The sequence below is a fragment of the Tauraco erythrolophus genome, chromosome 4, assembly GCF_009769465.1.
Source record: "Tauraco erythrolophus isolate bTauEry1 chromosome 4, bTauEry1.pri, whole genome shotgun sequence".
Lineage (NCBI taxonomy): Eukaryota > Metazoa > Chordata > Aves > Musophagiformes > Musophagidae > Tauraco > Tauraco erythrolophus.
In genome coordinates, this window is record NC_141468.1 from 56,645,228 (window position 1) to 56,660,413 (window position 15,186).

At 41.8% G+C, this 15,186-nt stretch overlaps 1 protein-coding gene across 3 annotated transcripts; it reads left to right on the top strand.

Moving 5' to 3' along the window:
- Positions 1-1,042: 1,042 nt before the first annotated feature.
- WBP11 (WW domain binding protein 11) lies at positions 1,043-13,193 on the top strand. Of its 3 annotated transcripts, XM_086610086.1 has the most exons (12): positions 1,043-1,090; positions 2,819-2,935; positions 3,774-3,805; positions 4,455-4,548; positions 4,935-5,131; positions 5,984-6,117; positions 6,801-7,000; positions 7,854-8,048; positions 8,665-8,766; positions 9,593-9,910; positions 11,268-11,450; positions 12,103-13,193. In XM_086610086.1, the coding sequence occupies exons 2-12, from the start codon at positions 2,872-2,874 to the stop codon at positions 12,534-12,536; spliced, it is 1,953 nt and encodes a 650-aa protein (XP_086466212.1). In that variant the 5' UTR covers positions 1,043-1,090; positions 2,819-2,871; the 3' UTR covers positions 12,537-13,193. The 3 variants fall into 3 exon arrangements, with proteins under 3 accessions (XP_086466212.1, XP_086466211.1, XP_086466213.1); XM_086610085.1 differs by lacking the exons at positions 1,043-1,090; positions 2,819-2,935 and having other exon boundaries at positions 2,942-3,805; XM_086610087.1 differs by lacking the exons at positions 1,043-1,090; positions 2,819-2,935 and having other exon boundaries at positions 2,942-3,805; positions 9,593-10,013; positions 12,103-12,297.
- The last annotated feature ends 1,993 nt before the right edge of the window (positions 13,194-15,186 follow it).

Below are 15,186 nucleotides of genomic sequence, written 5' to 3' on the forward strand. Positions count from 1 at the left end.
TCTTTAAGCCTGCACCCACAATTTATTGCTTGCCCCCTCCTTATTCAGAGTGATGCAACTGGAGTGTTCCGTGTATCTTTATCCCGGTTCTTTGTGTGTCTAGGGACTTCTGCCAGGCTCTCCTGGCACTTTGGGCAACGAGGCCAAACAGTTCCCACCAAGTGTTCACCAGTCTCTGCAAAGCAGATCACCAGTTTGCTGCAGGGGCTCCCATGGCCGGGGGGCTGGAGGGAAAGACAAGTAGCAGAGCAGCTCCTGTGGTCCCTGCTGGGACCAAACTAGCTCTCCTGTTCTCTCTGTACAGCCTGAGGCGCCCGACAAACGTCATCCAGTCACTTTTCTCCGGTAGTCCGCTGGAAACAACAGCTGGCACAGGAGCCTAAGCAGCGCTGCCTTCAGCCCGAACCCAACAAGAGACGCACGTAACAACTGAGCCTACCAGGAACTCTTGCTCCCTCAGTGCTTTGCCTTTATTCCCTACAAACAAAGGTTTCTCACGCGCCCCTCGGCTCAAGCTTGTTCCAGGACAGGAGCTCATTTTGTAGGATGTCCCCAGGAGAGCGTGAGGGAAGGAGCGGCTGCAGCGACATGTTCACAGGGCTCCCCTTCCGTCCCAGCATATTTGTAGCACGGGCCACACCGGTGTAGCACTCCTACACCCCAAAGGCACCACCCCCTCGCTGCGCCTTTCCCCGGCCCCCGAAGCCGGCACGGAGCCGCCAGCCCCGCCGCGCCGGAGGGGCCGCACGTAACGGCCTTGGCCGCTCACGTGATCCCCAGCGGGCGCGCGGCGCCCGGAGCCACGCCCCTTCCCCGCCTCCCGGCCCCGCCCCCAGCTTCGCGCCGGCCCAACCGTAGCGGCGCCCCCGCGCGGGGGAGAGAAGAAAAGCGGAATCGCGGGGTCGGGGCCGGCGCGTTACGGGGTCCACTTCCGGAGCGCCGTTCCGCGCCGCGCGGCAGTCGCGCTTTACGGCGGCGCGCCACTCGGGCCCGGTTCAAGATGGCGGCGGGGCCGTGGCGGCAAGGAGCGTGGGGGCTATAGAGGCCGCTGCAGCGGGAGGGAGCCGGGCCGTCCGGCCCGGGCGGAGGGGTGAGAGGAGGGGAGCGAGACGGGACGGAACGGGACGGGGCTGGGCTGGGCTGGGAGGAGAAGAAGAAGGAGGAGAAGGGAGGCGAGGAGAGGAGAAGGCAGTTTGTGCTGCCGCCCTCTCTTCCTCCCTCCATCACGATGGACGTGAGGCTTTCGTGTGCCTTATGGGAGACTTTCTGCCTCGTTCCGCAGTGGCCAAAAAAATCATGAATTTAGTGGGGTTTTTTTTGTTGTTGTTGTTGGGGTTTGTTTGTTTGTTTGTTTTTTTCTCCTTCAGCTGTTGACTTGTTTCGTTGAACCTCTTTGCTTTGTGTCCTTTTTGGAATCGAGGTTTCAGAAGTTTGTTCTCTTTCCTTTTACCCTTTAAATGTTAGAAATATGGGAAATGCGAGGTGCAAATGTAACTGCTGCCTCTGGTGAGCTTCCCACCTAAAGAAATTACAGTTTTGTAAAAAAATCAGTGTAATCTTGTAAATAGGAGGTGTGTTTGTTATCTGTGATCATAAATCATGGAGTGCTTTTGCAAACAGCAGGCCAGCTGGGAGCACAATCAGATAGTATGAGCCATGAGCAGAACCCTCTAGATTTTTTCCTAGTCAGTGCATTGAATGTGGTCAGTTCTTGAAGCTTGCTGGGAACGCCTTCAGCGAGGCCTTGAAACACTAAATGAAACACTGTGCTTAAACTTCTTTTTAGAGAGTAAGGGGAGGGGATGTCATTTAGTGGTTTGAAAGCGGCATCTTCTGTAATCAGGGCAGAAGGATGCACATGGTGATGGCAGTGAGGTTGCTGAGAACTTTAGACTGAACTTGTGAATGCTTTCACTTTGGTCACAGTCTATTTGGGTGCAGTACAGTGACTAGAAAGCTGTGTTGCATCAGCTGCCACATTTCAGAGGATGTTTTAGATTTTGGAGTGGAAACTGAGTGTTGGATGTTGTGGTGGGATTTTTTTGTTCGAGTTTCTTCCCCCCCCAACCCCGGTGGTGTTTTGGCAGGGAAGTAGGGCTGGAGGTTGGAACTGTGAGAGAGGCAACACACCTGGCTGTAGTTTGGGCTTTTCTGTAGTTGTCTGTAAATTGAAGAAATGTTTAAAGAAAAGAAGTAATTCTTTCTAGAATAACTTTTTTTTTTCCTCTAGTTGTCATAATATAGCTTTAAATAATATTGATGGATATAGAGAGCATAAGGGCAGTGATCTATGGGTAAGGGAGGCAGATACGGATGCATGCAGAACACTTGCTGATGGATACAGTGGGTGCTGGGAGTGAAATTAAGGGCAGCTTCAAAGTCTGACGAAAAGAGGAAATTTGTGGGAAACATTTCAAAAAGAGAGGAATGGAAAAGTAAAAATTGAAGAGCTCTTATGTGAGTGAATGAAAAGCTAGAGGGACTCTGATACACTCTTAGGAAAGCAGAATGTGTGTTTTTCCCTCCTCTGTACCTCTCTGTAGTTTAAGCAAGTTCCTCGGTTTGAGTCTTGGAGTGAATAACGAGCTAGTTGATTAGTTTAAATACTTAGTAAAGTAGTAGTAAGTAGATACATAATTATATGTACTTAATTAAAGGCGGGTGATTTTTGGTGTGAATGTCTGAGCTTGTAATAGGGTTTGAGGACATCACAAGTATTTGAGGATTTCAAGGGAGCAACTTCGGTTATATAGAGAGGAAAAATAAGCATACTCAAGCTACTGGTGCATAGGACCTGAAATTATGTCATCTTTTCCAGGTTTCCCCCTCTTTTTAGAATTTCTTTTTTGAGACAGAAAGAAAGAAGTCAAAATGGGGCGGAGATCTACATCATCCACCAAGAGTGGGAAGTTTATGAATCCCACTGATCAGGCCCGTAAGTATCCAAAAAAGCTAAGCAGATGGGAATTGGGGGGCAGTCCTAGGGAAGCAGATAAAAAGCTTTTTCTGAGGATAAGATTCTTGCTTGTGAATCAAAACTGAGTTTCCCTAACTTGAAAAATATTATCTTGGTTTTGGCTGGCATAAAAACTTCCTGAGCAGGCTGCTTGCTTGCATACTATTGCTTCTCTGAGTATTTACCTCTCAGTTTTTACTGTAGTTATCAGTGTCTTTGTACTTAGCTATTGGCTAAACTGCAAGCTGCTTCTTGGGATGTAGTTAATCTGTCTGAGGCTAGAATCTGAGGAACATGTTAAATTTTGCAAATGCTCTGGTTAGATGAGGGAATTGTCTGTGTTTTTTCCTTTTGGTAACATGCCAGATGTTACCAATGCTAAGCAAATAAAGAAAATCTGAAATTCCGCAGTGAATATGCTTTATTTCAAATGCATACTCAAAGCCTACATATTTTTTAAAGTGTGCTGTCTGTTGTTGGCTCTAATTCAGCTTCTGGGCAGCAGTCCTTTCATGACTGCACACATGGCTATGACTTTTGCTCTCTATTGTTCCTTTTTTTTGTATAGAAACACCTCTGCTTCTGAAGACATGGAGACTGTTATATCTCCTTTTCTTTCTGTACAACACATGTGAGATAGAAATCTATTTCATGCTATATTTCTTTCTCACTGGGAAGATGAGTTGAACAGTTGCAGTCTTTATAAAATGAGTGAACTGTTGAGAAACAGCACTAGTCTTGATGAAGGAAAGTTTCTTCATGGATTTGATTGTCTCTTTCAATTATTATTTTCTCTTTCTTTTCCCGTTCTCTCTAGGGAAGGAAGCTCGGAAAAGGGAACTGAAGAAGGTGAATAAAGAGATGGGGAATGTTTACTTGACATTCCTCGTACTATGTACCATGTTTGTGATTGTAATGGGCTGTGGCTGATAATAGACTACAGGTGTTTTCACTGATATCCTAAAATTTGCTTTGGAAAATACTGTCTGAACAAATAGTTTTCTTTAAGAAAACATAGAACAAAATATTGTTTTGAGCAGCCGTATCTCATCATGTACTATTTCTAACTTGTGATGATTACAGCTTTGGAAACATTATTGTAAGTAGTTGGAAATTAAAAAAAAAAAAAACCAACAAAAAACCACAACAAAACAAACCACGAATAAACCACCCAAAAGTCACATACTTTTTGGCATGTTTTACTGTATCCCTTTTGTCAGTTGATTTATCTTGTTGATTGTATGTCTTAATTGGAGTGAATGAATTATAGAAGCATTTCTAAATAGCAGGATAGTGGAATTAAAATTCCCAGAAGTTTTGATTACCTTTGCTGCTGATATGTGCTGTGGTTAATATTTGCAGGGCATTTTGAGGTGTGATTTTTTTTTTTCTTTTATTCCCTGCAAACTGGGAACATTGGAGGGTGGGGTTGGTACAAAGATTCTGTATCTGTCTTCTGTGATACTTTTCTGATCTCCTTGATCTCTAATCTTTTTAGAACAAAAAGCAACGAATGATGGTACGAGCAGCTGTACTAAAGATGAAAGATCCAAAGCAGATTATCCGGGACATGGAAAAATTGGATGAGATGGGTAAGTGAGAGGTACCAGGTGTTGGACTTAGGCAGTGGTTTATGTAGATGCAAACCATAGTTTTCAGGGATGACTGGGAGACTAAAATAGAATAAGCTTTTTTCTCTCCTGTTAGAAGGGGAGATTCTATAAATAATTGGGGATTGGTTATGATTTGATATGGTGCTATCAAAGATGACTTTTCATTTTTCAGGAAGATGGCTGATGGAAAGAATGAGTAGTGTGCATGATAGTTACTTAGAGTTGAAGGAGAGGTTGTCATAAGACTGAAGACTTCTTGCAAATAGGGATTGGAATTTGTTTCCTTTGAAGCTGTTTCATTCCTCGCAGTTGTGGAGCAGAGAAACCTAAGAATTTTTGGGTTGTTTTTTGCTGTCTTGAATTAGAGTTTAACCCAGTGCAGCAGCCACAACTTAATGAAAAAGTGCTAAAGGATAAACGCAAAAAACTCCGTGAGACTTTTGAGCGCATCTTGCGTCTCTACGAGAAGGAGAATCCTGACATCTATAAAGAACTGCGCAAGTTGGAAGTGGAGTATGAGCAGAAGAGATCACAACTTAGCCAGTATTTCGATGCTGTCAAGGTAGGTATTGCTTATTATATCTGAAGCTTATAACTATGGTGTTGTATACTTTTGTCCGCTTGTTAGGTTTGACAGTTTTGAAGGAAGGGAACTTTATAAGAGATGACTGTATATGTTATATGACCCATATTAAGTACTAATATTAATTTGGATAGTATCTCCAGTTTCAGAGTTTAAATGAGGGTAGCATGTATTTGTCTCTGGTACACTAATTTCATTCAATAAGAAATTACAAGGGAAAGGGAAGTTCATGTTGCAGATAAACAATATCAGAATTTGTTTTCTATATTAAAGAGAGTGAGCCTATGAGTGTGCAGATGATATTTCTTTGAATTTCTGCTAAATCTGTTGCTGGAAGTAATGAGAATCCTTTGGTATACCTTTAAAGAGCTTTCTTTGACATTCTTCCCTATCATATTGGAGAATATAATGTTACCCTAGTGTGAGTATCTGAAAGATTTCTTTTATTTTTTTTTTCTTTGGAATAGGCAGCAGCCTGTGATTTGTGCCTTCTGGACACTTAGAAAATAGACACATACTTGTCTGCAGCCTTTATGCTTTGTGGACTGAAGGTCTAAAGGGAGATGAAAACCTGACTGGATTTTGACTGAAATACTAAAACTTTTCATGGCTGCACTGTATATGCTTTGGTTTTTTGTTGAAAGCTTTTACTGTTGACTTTTTCTCGAGTGATTTTCATGGACTGCTGCAAGATAACATTCCCTCAGTACAGTCACCTTTGGCATGTGATGGCAGGTCCCATGTATTCTATGCTCTGAAAGGTAATGATGTTGGACAGTAGCTTCTGTGGGAGTAACCTATTCTCTCCTTTTTTCTTTTTTTTTCCCCCAGAATGCTCAGCATGTTGAAGTGGAAAGTATCCCCTTACCAGATATGCCACATGCTCCCTCAAACATTCTTATACAGGACATTCCCCTTCCAGGCGCCCAACCACCTTCTATCCTCAAGAAGACATCAGCCTATGGGTAAGAGGCAAAAAAACCCAAACAACTTTGTGGGGCAGGGGGGTGGAAAAAGGCACTTTCAGTACCGAGAAGGAGCTAGGGGTGGTAGCGGAGATAGTATTGACTAGGAGACATCAAGAGTTCTGTGTGAGTGGATCATGCTTCTTTTAACCAAGCTTCTTAAACTTTCCCTACTACTACAGGCTTTTCTTTAAATTGATTTACAAGTAATATACTATGTCTCCTAACATTTGTCTTTTTGCATATCAGTAAAACTTAAAGCCCTGCAACTTTGAACATAAATGCCCCTTAAATTGCCGTGTATGTGTTGTTTTGTCTTGCTAGTACATTCAGTTTAAGCTCCTAATTGTTTATCAGGCTTCTCATTCTGGTACTAGCTCTTGGAGTAGTCGTCTGTTTTTACCAACTCTGTGGTTACTTCATTCTGCTTCTGTGATGGGATTCAATACTTGCTTTTTTCAGTCTTCTCTTTAGTTACCTTCTGAGAAGCTTGCTTGTGTCTGATCTTCAGCAATCATGTCTTCATATGAGATTGTAAACTCCTTGGGACAAATCTATACTTTGAGTGTTCATGTTTCTTTTCAGAAGGCTTCTGTGTAAGCAATAATGAGAGAAGGCTAAAGAATTCTATTAAGCTCATGTTTATTTTTGTTTGTGTTTCTCATTTCCTTTCTTATTTCCAGACCACCAGTTCGGTCCATTTCTGTACTTCCTCCTCCTGGGCTTGGTATTCCACGTTTACCTCCAGGCAGGAAGCCCCCTGGGCCTCCTCCAGGGCCACCCCCACCTCAAGTCCTGCAGATGTATGGCCGTAAAGTGGGTTTCACCTTGGAGATGGCTCCTCGAAGGCGAGAAGAGGAGATTTCTTACAGTTCTGAAGCAGGTAAGGACTTTCCTGTTGCTGTCTGGGGTTTTGCTTGACCTCTGTTTTACTAGGGATAGTACTGTTGTGAACGTAGTGTGCCCTAGATAAGATACTTTCTGTCAATATGGATGTTAATACTATTTGAAGGACTCTTTTTAAGTGAGTGTACCTCTGAAGTGGTTCTAGTATGTTTCATAATGCCTGTAATTTTGTTATCAGCTGTATTTTTAAATGCTGAGACTTCTAATCACAACTTTCAGATACTTGTATTTTCAGTATGTTGCACAGAGGGGTTGTTTTCCTATGTAATCTTAACAAGGCTGAAACATTGTACGTATTATCCATTTAAAAAAAAAGCCAACAAAACCCATGGAAAAAAACCCCAAGTATCTCAGAGACGTTCTCCCTTTTTAAAAACAAAACAAAAAAAACCCCACCAACCCCAAACAAACCCAACCCCCCAAAATCCAAACAAAGCCTGGGTATGGATTTGGTAGGAGAACCTAGGTCCTCCTTTTAAGACGGTTACTATATCTTCCCTAGAAACTTTTGTGAGTGGGTAGATCAGCTTTCTTGCATACTGGAAAACATCTAAATATTTCAATGGTGGGTGATTGCTCTAATGAGTTGTAGGTAGGAGTTGCCGTCACTGGTTTGCTGTGCAAATTAAGCAGCTGGTTAATAGGGAATCTTATAAATAGACTCTCCAAAATATTATTTAAGAATACGTGCCAAAGAGTAAATGGTTCACAATGCGTCCATGCTGTTGCTAGGGGTGTTTTCTAACTGTAGACATAAAAAAAAAATAATTCTGTCTTTCACATGAATGTATTTGGAGTTTATGCATTTCCTAATACTCTGCTTCCTGCAGGACAGCGAGGGCATGATGATGATATGTCCAGTACCAGTGAAGATGAAGGTTATCCTGAGGATATGGATCAAGACAAACATGATGAGAGTAGTGATGATAGTGACAGCGATAGGTCAGATGCAGACAGTGAAGGCGAGGACTTCCTGCATCGTGACAATGACAAGGAGAGGGAAGGTGGTGAAGAAAAGAAATCAGGTATGATGAGAAATTATAGATTGGGGTTTGATTTCCCCCCCCCCCAAAAAAAGAGAAACACTACTTAACAGAGTTTGTGTGTGTTTTCCTGACTGGAAGGGAAAGTAATTTATTTAGCCAGCTAACTCTGTTGTAACTCACCTGAATTCTAGCTGAAGAATTTTTCTTAGTAAATGGATCAGCAGAAAACTATCTGGAAGTGAAGCATGTTTTTCAGATGGACTTGTTTTCTTAACAGTTGAGTTAGCTTAGTAAGGTCGCAAGCCATTTTTCACCCAAAGCATTGAATTGGCAGGATACCCTACAAAAATTAAGCCTCAGTGTAAAATGTACTAGCTCTTCAGTGACTTGAACAATTAAGACAACTAAATTTCATACTGCTGATGCTTTTTGGATAATATTTTTTTCTTGATTGTTTGGGGGAGACCAATTGATAGAGAATACTAGGTTAGCAAAACTTAAAGTAATCAGAAACACCAATGTTAACTCTTACGTAAGGAGCATCATTGTGTTAGAATAATACATTGTCCATACCAGGCAGAAGACTTAAATCTATCTGATATTATTATTTTGTTCCCACCTTCTGCCACCCTTCCCCATACTTTGCCTTCCCCAGGTCATAGCGTACGGTTTGCAGACATGCCTGGGAAGTCACGAAAAAAGAAAAAGAACATGAAAGAGCTGACTCCACTCCAGGCCATGATGTTACGAATGGCAGGTGAGTGAGTTGGATGTATTAAGTGGAGATAATGCCATTAGCCTTCCAGTTAAAGTTTCTCTGGTAAGCTTACTTTTTTTGCACAGTTTTTATTTTATAGAGTAAATATTTTACTGTCATAATGTAAAATCATCTAAGAGTATAAGCTGTGGTTAGGTATTTGTTGTGTTTTTTTAAATTATTTTTAGTCTAGTGTGTGTTTTGCATAGCAGAGTTGAAGTTATAGTAGCAACTTTTGAGTTGTTTTTTGTTGTACTGGGATTTTTTTTTTCTTCTGAATTTTATCTTGTGCAACTCTTAAAGCAATTGCTCAAATGAAATATAAGCCTTTTAGTGAAAAAGGGTGAGATTGTCTATGGCCTCAGCCTGTAACCTGTGAGGATTTGTACTCCCTAAAAATATCTTTTTCAGAAGTAAGTTAACTGATAGTGAAGATGATTTTTCTTTATTTTAGAAAGACACCTCAGTATCTTTCAAAGGTGCTAAGAGTTTTTTAGGCATGGGATGTATCCCTCTCCTCCCCCCCTCGCCCCCCAAACTCCCACAACCCATAGATCAAATAGCTGCAGTTTGGGTTGGTAGAAGTTTCAACTCGTGCAGGAACACATAGCTCTTGGTGGCAGAGATCCATCTAGAACTGTGATTTTTATTTGTTTTTAATTATTATTTTAATTTTCTATTTAACAATAGGTGTGGCCAGTTTTCTTTCCTTTGAAGTAAAGTTTATCTATATTTTTCTTTTTGTTATTTTGTGTGCCAAAGTTTCTCTGATGTTCACAAAGATACTACCTGTGGACTGATTTTATAAGTATGTCTCCATTTCCAGGTCAGGAAATTCCAGAAGAAGGGAGAGAAGTGGAGGAATATTCAGAAGAAGAGGAGGAGGAAGAAGACGACTCAGAGTCTGAAGAGACATCACAACAACAGCAGCAGCAACAGCAACTCAGTGAGGAAGCTCTTGCAGAGACTGGGTTGTCTACTGCAACTTCCCAGACACAACAGCAGCAACCACCTCCACAGCCTGTTCCTCCAACTCAGATACAGGCACCTCCTATGCCTGGGCCACCTCCACTAGGACCACCTCCGGCCCCTCCACTGAGGCCCCCAGGCCCACCCACCGGCCTTCCTCCTGGCCCTCCACCAGGTGAATACTTGATTTACTCTGCTCTGAAGGAGGCAGGCTTTCAGTACTACAGACAGTGTATCAGTTTGAGAGTTCTGAAGCTGCAGAGTGTGCTGCAGATGAGGTATGGGAGCCCAGTGTAGTACTTGCGGAGACCTGTGTTATCTTTTCTGTGATCAGTCTATTGTTGCTATGCTGTGCTTTTGAGGCATCAGGCTCCTGTAGCTGTAGTCAGCTTGATGGGGGTCGGTTAGCACTGACATTGACAGACAGCAGTGGAGCCAGTGTTGGGAGTGTGAACAGCAAGGCCTGGTGCCGTGTGCCTCTCCAGTGTTTTTTTTTATTTATTTTTTCTTTTTTTTTCCTTTTTTTTTCTTACATTGTTCCCCTCACACGTTACCTCAAACAAGACATTCTAAAGAGGTTTGGGGGCCACTACCTAGTTACAGGCTTTGATGGGTGTTTTGGTTTGTGGTTTTTTTTTAACAAGCTGTGGTGTGAAAGCTTCTGCTGTTCTACCTCATAAATGTATTTAAGCCTTGTTAGGGAAGAAAACTATCCTCAGATGAAATAAGTACTAAATTTGAATTTTATGTCAATATTAAACTACCTGGAGACTAATAGCAATGGGGCTAATCAGTAACTTTTCTTTCTGTAACATATGGGTTTTTGAGGGCAAATGAGATTTTTTCTTCTTAGAGGAAGACAGCAACTTATTTTCTGTAAGTTAGTTGAATTACCATGTAGCTGAACTGGATAACAGTAACAAGCTGTTTTGTAATTAAAAAAGTGTATAAATCTGTCTCTTGAGTTCTTAAATTGCGAAGATCAATAGTTGTACTATAGTGAGGAGCCGTATATACTGTGATTTTTTTATGTATTTTATTCTATAGGGGTACATGGTGCAGTTTGGTGCAGTGTTTGGTTTTCCGAGGGAGAGCAAAGTTCTTTCCAGTGTCTTCCCCGTAGTTTTATTTCTGATATCCCCTAGAGAGAGAACCTCAAACCAGTTACTTTTGAATATGGCAAAACTACTTACTGCTTCTCAGGCTAGAAGGGCAGTCAAATGCCAGAGTGAAAAATTCTTTCACTTTTAGCTCTTTAAATTCTAACAACCTCAGCTCAGTAGCCTTTTTCTGCTATTGTTCCATTACATGGGGAACATTCCTTTTTACAAGTGAGAGAAGGTACTCTACTATTATGAAGAAACTTTTCTCTAAGTCTAAAAACTGCTGCCTCTTTTGAGACTTTTAAGCTGGCAGCTGACTAGTATTAGAATAGCTTTCAGGTTCCTGTTGAGGATCTTTAGCTGATGGGATAGTTTTGTGTTTTTTTAACCGTGAACTATATTTCTCTTCATTTGCCTCTATGCTTTCAGGAGCTCCTCCATTCCTGAGACCTCCTGGCTTACCAGGACTGCGTGGGCCTTTACCTCGACTTCTGCCACCAGGCCCTCCACCTGGGCGACCACCTGGTCCTCCTCCAGGCCCCCCACCAGGTCTGCCTCCAGGTCCTCCTCCACGTGGGCCACCTCCTCGCCTGCCACCTCCTGCTCCACCAGGTAAAGTATTGTTTGCTTTGGTGCCAAGTCTCCCGACTTTATTTTCCAAGTTTTTGCTGTGGTGACCAAGCCAGGAAGTATAAAGTGGTTACTAGTTTGCCTTAGTTCCTGTCTGTGTGGCTGCATTGTGTTGTATCTTTTTCTGTGTAATAACAAATAATTCCACACTGCTGTGTATTGTTTGGTAGCAAGAAATCTGTCCTCAAAAAGGGAATTTCAGAGTTTCAACTTCTGCTGGACTGTTTCTGAATAACCACAGGGTGCTATAGTGGTGCTCCACTTAATGAGTTGGAGATGGGGATATTATTTTTTTCTGTATCGTCATACGTTTCTGATGACTGAAATTCCTGTGGGATGCATTATCAAGAAACTTTATTTTCAGATTATAACTTTAACATTTGAAAGGGAACAGTACACAGGCTTCTGTAGCTTTCAAAGTCTGAGGATTTTCAGTGTTTTCAACCCAGCCTTTGGTGCAGGGTTGAAAACTTTTTTTTTTTAAGACAGTGCTACTGCATCTTGTTGGATTTTTCAGTGTGTTTATTTGTTTTGTTTTTCCTTCTCGGCTTTCTAAGCCTCTGCACTTTTTTTGACCAAAGATTTTAAGACTCCCAGGTGTAGAGTCAGCTTATACTTTCTTTTCTTCTTATAGGTATCCCTCCTCCTCGCCCAGGCATGTTACGGCCACCTCTGGTGCCTCCATTAGGACCTGCCCCACCTGGGCTCTTCCCACCAGCTCCCATTCCAAATCCTGGGGTGCTGAGTGCTCCACCCAGCTTGATTCAGCGCCCCAAGGCGGATGACACCAGTGCGGCCACCATTGAGAAGAAAGCTACGGCCACTATCAGTGCCAAGCCGCAGATCACTAATCCCAAGGCAGAGATCACTCGCTTTGTGCCCACTGCCTTGCGAGTGCGCCGAGAGAACAAAGGGGCTTCAGCTGCCTCCCAGAGAAAACAGGATGATGAGCCTGCTCTCCCATTAACCAAAGCTGCCCCTAAAGCTGGATCATCTGCCCCTATCTCTGTACAGACAAAGGATGATGTGTATGAAGCTTTCATGAAGGAAATGGAAGGTCTCCTGTGACCTGTCATAGCCATAGTCAGTTTTCCTGGTCCTCTGAACACAGATCAGACCACTGCGGAGGGAGGAGAAGGAAAGGTCCTTCTGCAAGCAATGAAAGGGCTCGCATGACAGCGAATAGTTCCCTACCCACAGGTTAACTTGCCAGTATGCTCTGGATAGAGACCACTGCAGATGAGGAGTGACTGGGGACCTCCTTTCAGGGCTAGTGTGTCCACTTGGTGGAAGGAAATTACAGTCACGAAGGCGATGCTGCTTCCCTTGAGTCCTCCCCCTTCCTTGGAGGGAGATAACGGTACTCTGGGGAGGGGGATGTGGGAGCAGGGGGTGACTATGCTCTGCCGGAATCCTTGCACATTCTGAATGCTGGTGAGGGTAGTGGAACAGGTTTTTAAGGAGCTAGAAAAGCGTTAGCAGCATTTCATACACATATGGCTATCCGGATTTTTTTTCTGTACTGTTATTTTCTGTAAATATTTTTATAATCCTGTTGTTCAGTTGCAGTGAAATTGATCAATCATGTTTCTTCCAGGGTAGTCAGGGAGGTAACTTGTTGCGTATACTGTACACTGGAATTATGCACCCTGTCCCCTTTACGGTCATCTTGATGGCTTTTCATTGGCAGGGGAAACTTCTTTTTGTCTTGTGAAAGACAATAAATGTTCAGTGTATCAAAATAACTGGTTTCTTTGTGATTTGTCTAAAAGTAGCATCTAGATGGAAAGGGGGAAGGTTCTTTGCTGACCTTGGGGGAAGATAGAGGTGTTCTGAACCTCAGAAAAGCAAAGCAATAGCTACATTATAAATAATACATACTTTTTAAAAACTAAAGTTCTGCTATATTGTTGGTTTTTAATTCCTAAACATCCCTTTCAACCTTTTTGGTAGCTAGTAGAAACTTAAGTCCTGAAGTACTACTAATAATTACGAAACTCTTTATATCCTCTCATTGAAAGGTTTACTTCATATTAAGCCTCATATACCCACTGGATGCACTTACCACAGGCTATCTGAAGTAAAAATTGGTAAACAATTTTAATTCTAAGAGCTTGACAGATAATTTTCCTTGTAGAAAATCTCTGATTTCAAATTCTATGAAGTTAGTCCTTTTAAGGTGCAGATGTTTTTAAAAAAGAACTTTCACATTTCCAGCTTAAAAAAGAATTTTTTCTATTTTGGCAGATGTATTCCTATAGCTTCATTCACTGTGCTGACAGCCAAATATACCAATAACCCTTACCACATGCAAGAAACAAATTTTTATTCTCATTTGAAACAGACTGCAAAATCTCCTGGGATCTTGTAGACGAATTAGTTTTAAGACCAGTGGGGCCAGTTGTGTTGGCAATTAAGTCTCAAATGAGCTGTTGTTTCAGAGAGCAAATAAATAATTCAAAAATGCAAAGTTTTGTCTGAAAGGCTGAATTTGAGCACAAGACCAAATACTAGTATCTTGCTATTTCTGTAGGTGTCTTCATCCTGTTAAAAAAAAAAAAAAATAGTGTGAGTTAGTATTTAAGTATGATATAGCATGAAAGAGGTTGAGAAGACTTAATTGTCTCTGTTGAAGAGCTTGTGGTGAGTGCCTTAGTAGTCCTCTAACAATATATCAATTTCTGAGTGAATATATCCAGACTCGTGAGTTTTTAGGTTTTTAATAAAGAGAATTTGTTGAGGTGCCAGACTAGTAAATATCTCAAACAGTATCTTTAGTTGGCTATAAGTCTCAGACTTAGCTGAGCGTTTTGAAGTTAAATCTATTTTAAAGAGACAGAATTATTAGCTCCCAAACTTACAGTTGAAGACTTTGATTCTGTTTTCACAAATTCTGGACACAAACGAATATGTTTCTACAACTCCTGGTTCAGGAGTTAATTGCAGTTGTGTCTTAAATATTTTTTCTTTGTTATATTTATGGAATAGCCTCTTTATATTTTAGTTTTTTTTAAAAAAAGGCATTTTTGTCTTTGTTTTTTAATAAGCGCAGTGTGTGAATGGTGATATTTGGGGGAAGGGGTATCAATGTGGTACCTCTAACCCTCGGTTTGATAATAGTATTGACCCTTCTTCCCAGGAAGCAGCCTGAGGAGAACTACTACTGTGTTCTGGGATGAGGGCCTTTCTCCCATTCAAGGTCTAGAAAAATCTCCCTGGCAGCCCTGTCATTACATTAATAACCTGCAGGAGTCGCTTGGTTCATTCTGTCCCTCCACTTAAGTCTGGATCTTTCTGAATTTTTTTTATGCTTCTTTTGGCCATATTCTCACACAGGTGAGCCAGCCATCTTTTCTCCTGGGACAGAGTGAATGCTCACCTGTTGCTGTATCTGTTCCTCTTAAGACTGAGGTAAAAGGATTTGAATTTACTAGATGTTTAAATATTTAGAGCACAAAAAGTAAATTTAATGCACAAGGAATGCGCATAATATCAGAAAGGTAACTTGCTCCTCACCCAGACTGGGGTGAAGGGGAGGTTGTAAAGGAGGTAGGTAGTTCACTACAACTTCACTTTGAAGATGACTGGAGGGGAGGGGAGCAGAGAGTTCTGGAATGGGCTTTGAGGCCACATGGAAGAGCTGAATTTGACAATGCAAATCATCCAGGAGCCACAAGATTTTTTTTTTTTTTTTCTGGCAAGAGTCCAAGGTCAGGGT